Source organism: Arachis ipaensis, chromosome B05 (assembly GCF_000816755.2).
Source record: "Arachis ipaensis cultivar K30076 chromosome B05, Araip1.1, whole genome shotgun sequence".
In the NCBI taxonomy this organism is placed as follows: Eukaryota; Viridiplantae; Streptophyta; class Magnoliopsida; order Fabales; family Fabaceae; genus Arachis; species Arachis ipaensis.
The window spans coordinates 23,211,948-23,217,039 of record NC_029789.2 but is presented as its reverse complement, the minus strand read 5'-3'; the positions used below and the strand labels follow the sequence as shown (position 1 = coordinate 23,217,039).

At 37.1% G+C, this 5,092-nt stretch overlaps 1 protein-coding gene across 1 annotated transcript in view; it reads right to left on the bottom strand.

Annotated features, from left to right (window-relative positions):
* Positions 1,835–5,092, bottom strand: part of LOC107643338 (cation/H(+) antiporter 17-like) — a 3,882-nt gene continuing 624 nt past the window's right edge. The window contains exons 2-3 of the mRNA XM_016346948.2: positions 3,221–4,448; positions 1,835–3,137 (exon numbers count right to left, since the gene is read on the bottom strand). Coding sequence (XP_016202434.1) covers positions 1,983–3,137; positions 3,221–4,417 — 2,352 coding nt within the window. The 5' untranslated portion in view covers positions 4,418–4,448 and the 3' untranslated portion in view covers positions 1,835–1,982. The remainder of the gene's footprint in view (positions 3,138–3,220; positions 4,449–5,092) is intronic.

Here is a 5,092-nt window from a genome sequence, read left to right as displayed (position 1 = left end):
CTGTTTTAAGTGCAGTGGAAAGGGGTGGGATAATAATGGGTGGGTGGAGTGAATAGTGATAATAGAAAAAAGATATTTGTGTCATTTATATTATGTTCAAAAGGATAATTTTAAAACGTTCAATAATATTGAGGATGATTTAAAAAAAAAAAAGTTGGATACGATTTTAATTTTGAGCAAATGAAAAAGTACTTAACTCAACTATAAACTATCAAGTATAAAAGTATAAACAGTTATGTATATAATTGAAAAAAAAAAAAGTCAATGTGTTGATAGTTGCGTTGGCCGTTGTGTATGTAGTAGAAATTAGCTTTTGTTCACAGTATCAAACTATCAATGGCAAATTTTGCAAGTTCTCGAAAGTTAAAGCAATGGTTCAGGTTATTAATCAAACTGGTCATAATTATATATATAATTCATATTCTTTCACCTTTTCCCTATACAAACTTTGTGAACCACTGAAGGTGGTTTGGTTGGATGGAACATGGAATTGTGCGTCGTGAGCACTTCAAATCTATCATTTCTTTCCCGTATGTCCAATACAATTCTCCATCCTTGCAATTATAAATTCCAATTCAATCAAAATAAGTTCGCTACTCACATTTTCTTACCACGATCAAGTTCTTCTAAATTGAGGGAGTCGATAAAATAACAAAGTGATGAATTAATATTTTTAAATTAAGATAAAAAAATTTATAAACAATAATAGTTAAGATATAAAATGTGTTATGTATGTTAAGTAATAGTTAGATATGATGAATTATTTGATAATAATTTTCAATTATTTCTTCACATGAAAAGATCTTTGTCAATAATCTTTTTAAAGCACACCACATTATTTTTTTCATTAATTAGTCATCATCCTCTTAGTTATTAAAGTGTTATCCCACTTCTTCAATCTTTATAGTATTTTCGACCAAACAAATGAACATGAGAATTATGTACTATCGTCTCATCTATAATATACACTATTGATAGAGAGATAAATAATAGTCCATCTTCTTTTTACTTTAACCGATCCAAAACCTATATAGGTTACCACTTACCAATAACAATGTATATCGACTAAGATATAGTAAATTAATAATCACTAACTATAATGGCATGTAGCTCATGCTCATCAAAACCCACAAACAGAGAGTGGAGCAACAAGAATATATATTTATATATGATGTTTACGCATTTTGATAAAAAAAATTCTTTAGATGACTAATTTTAAATACAAACCTAAATTAAAGAAATAATTGAAAAGTAGTGAAGTTATAAATACAAAAGTAATTTAAAAATTTCGTTAGCAATTCTTCTCAAGTCAACTTTGTCATTTGCTCTTTTATTTTTTGTTGAAAATTTTGTATTTTAATTTTATGTTAGTTAGATGCTAGGAAGAGTGATGCGTTTTAGTTAGTGAATATTCGATAGAATTTGTTGACGTCAAGCCTATAACTAACAACATTAGCTTTTTTCAGTTGTGTGTTTTAAAATTTTTTCTTTCTTGGGTTAAAAGAATAATGGATCTTGATGCTCTCAAGTTCATAACATTTCTTTTTGGGAGATTTTAATCTTAATATAAAGTACATATAATAAAAGATGAATTAGTAGAATTTATTATTTTTGTTTAAATATAAACTAAAAATATGTTATTAAATTGATAAATTAAAAAAATTAAATTGATGACAAAAAATATTAACAAAAAATAAAAAATTCGGCTGGCTATTGAGTTCTTTTCTTAATAAAATATGATCAATTTGAGATGACATTATCAATTTTAGAATAAAAATATCCACTCTCTTGAATCATTTTTAACTAAGATATTAGATTTAAACACTAGTAAAAGGAGACGGAAAGAGACAGCCACTATATATTGAAAAGTTGATTCCTTGCTTGGAGTCCCAATCATCAGGTTTAATATTACTAATTATGAGATGATGATGATCCACACTTACAGGATTAGTTAAGTCTAAAATGAAAGAGAAGACAATTTTTTATCCATTAGAGCATAGAGCATGATAGTGTTGCACGACCAAAACCGAGGCTGAAGTTGAGAGCAGTTCCGGAGAGGTTAACAAGTTGCATAGTGGCCCCAATTCTGGACACTCGCATTTGACATTGTTCAAAGTGACCGCCACGTGTCCTTTGGGCACCCTACCAACCACAAACAAATTGCATCCTCTGCTGTACTCTCCAACCACCTCAATGATCTCACCGAGGCTTTTCACAACTCTCTCTTCAAACTTTACGGATGAGCTCTTTTTTGCTTTGACCTCAGAAAGCAGCATCTCATCCGTTGATGATGATGCGTTGTCGTTTATATCTACGACACTGACAATGTCTCCAACATCCTCGGACCTTACTATCAAGTGCACTATGGTGAGGTTGATACCAGGATGCTCTGCCATTCTCAAAGCATAAGCAAGAGCCTCTTGATCGTCGTTGCCTCCAAAGAAGAGCATGGTAATTGAAGATGAAACATTACTTGCTGTCACGTGGGTGCTCCCACCAAGCCCCCGGTCCACCAAGATCCCCACAGAGCAGGGTGCATGCTCGAGAACTTTCTTATTCACCCACCTGAATTCACTTCTTGTTGTTTCCCACGTTCCATCAACCCTTTGGTGCTTGTGAAATGGAAGAATTACCATTGCAACCCTCTTGCTCTCAGCACAAGCGCATACGTCATCGTGAATGTTGGGGATGGATGAGATTGAAGTCATGGGGCGAATCGACACTCTGCTTAGCTGCTTCAAAGCCTCAAACTCAATCACTATTTGATTCGCATTAGAATGGTTGTTGTTCCAAAAGGGTAGGCCATTCTTTCTGGTTTTGTGGACCATCAATATAGCAGAAGGCCTCTCAGTGAGCTCCATGAGATGCAATGCGTATATGCAAAGGCCTTCCCTTTTTTCAGTGCCGCGCGAGGCTTCGATCAGATTTAGCATTGAAGGGATGTTCCTTGTGCTGTGGAAACACACCATCAGTCGCAGTTGAGTGTCCGGGTTTTTCCTCTTAACTGTTCTGTATTTGTAGTCCGATTTTGCCATTCTCTTGGCCGGTTTATAAACTGCAATTACCAAAGGCGTGGTGATGAATGTTGTGAAGATAGCCATCAGCACCATAATTGCAAATGTTTGGTCATTTAATACCTACAAATTAATTAAAAAGAGTAATAAGATCATGTACAAAACTTAATCAAATTAAACTAAACATTCTTGTTAACTTAATTTACCTTCCTATCTTTACCGATGTTGAGGACGATGAGCTCCACCAAGCCCTTAGTATTCATGAGAAAGCCGAGAGCCAATGATTCTTGAAAAGGTACCCTACAAAAGAAGGAGACGACAATGGTACCAACAATCTTACCGAAGCAAGCATTGAATATGACCAAAAGAAGGAGCCCCCAGGACCTGAGGCCACGAATGGTGGCAACATTTGTCTTGAGTCCACTGGACACAAAGTACAACGGAAGGAAGAGACCAGAGACAAGATCCTCAACCTTCTCAACAAGAGCAGCCGCAAAAGGGCCTTCCTTGGGAAGAACAACTCCAACAACAAATGCCCCAAACAGAGCATGGATTCCAATGGTGTCAGTGACAAAACCAGCTGCCAAGACCGTTGCCAACGTGGCACAGACGTAGGACTCGTTGATGGCTTCGCCTTCAGAGCAGCGCCGAGACATCCATCTGAAGATGGGAGGAAGAACAAGTGCGCAACAGATTACAAAGCCACATCCGGACAAGAGGACCCACACGGAGACAAGTGGAGAAGAGTCAGAGCCAGAGAGCGCAATCGCAAGGGCGAGAAGAATCCACGCTGCCACGTCATTAACAGCCGCTGCTGACATGGCCATCCGTCCAACCTCAGTGGTAAGCAGCCTCAACTCAGCCAAGATGCGTGCCAGGACGGGGAAGGCGGTGATGGAGAGAGCGACTCCCATGAACACAAAGAAAGGTGCTTTATCGACTCCCTGCGAGATTGTTGCTCGAAGTGCAAAAGATGTCCCGATTCCCAAGACGAAGGGGAATGTGATCCCAGCAAGGGCAATGGCAAGAGCTTTCTTTCCTGTTTTGCTAACGAGGGACTTCGGGTCGAGTTCCAGTCCTATCAAGAACATGAAGAAAAGTAAGCCAATGTTGGCCAAAGTGTCCAAGACCGTTAGGCTCTTGGATGGGAACACGGCGTTCAGAAAAGCAGAGCTGCGTCCTAGAGCTGATGGACCAAGCAATATTCCACCCAGAATTTCTGCAATCACGCGTGGCTGCCTTAGTGGCTTAAGAAGGAATGCTAGGAGGCGAGTAAGAAGAACCACCATGCAGATTTGTAAGATTGCAAGAGGGAGTGCGTAGTCAAGCGGATTGTCTCCCTGAAACACCCCATTCGACGTCGCTTTCATGCCCGCCGGACATCCTGTACTATTTGAACCCATTGCTAATATTTCTTGCTTAGCTTTCCAATTCCTGCACCATATATGTCTTCACTTTATACTTCTATACTGACTGCTGAGGGAATAAATACAAGTGTATAAATTTATTTTTTAAAAATTAATAAAGGAACACGAAATTTGGGAATATTTTCCACCAAGACTATGCAACCAACACGAATGCAACGTATATTACTTTGAACAGTCTAACTGATCGGCCAAATTTTCAATACAAGCTTAGCTTCATTTCCATAAGTAAACGCAAATATGGTTGGACGGGGAGAAGAATTTGTTCACACAAATATGGTTGGACTGGAAGAACAAGAGGTGTTCAAAGGTCAATTGATCTAAAGAAAATTATTAATTTAATTCAATTTAAACGAAAAACCAATAAAATATACACTGATTTATATTTTATTTATAATTAAAATATTAGCCAATAATTTAAGTCAATGTAATGATTTTTAACTATAAATTCTTATGTGAAGAGAACTAAGTGTTAGTCTTTTAATTGTAATTAGTTGGATTACTCCGGTTATCAAATCAGAACGCCATCAACATCTTCGTCAAATAGATGACGCGGGTTGTACGTGTTGAAAACTCAAAGTCAGACTCAAAAACTTTTGGTAAAAGGCATGCATTGATATGTCATGCCAACATTTCAAAGCAGTATATGCTTAA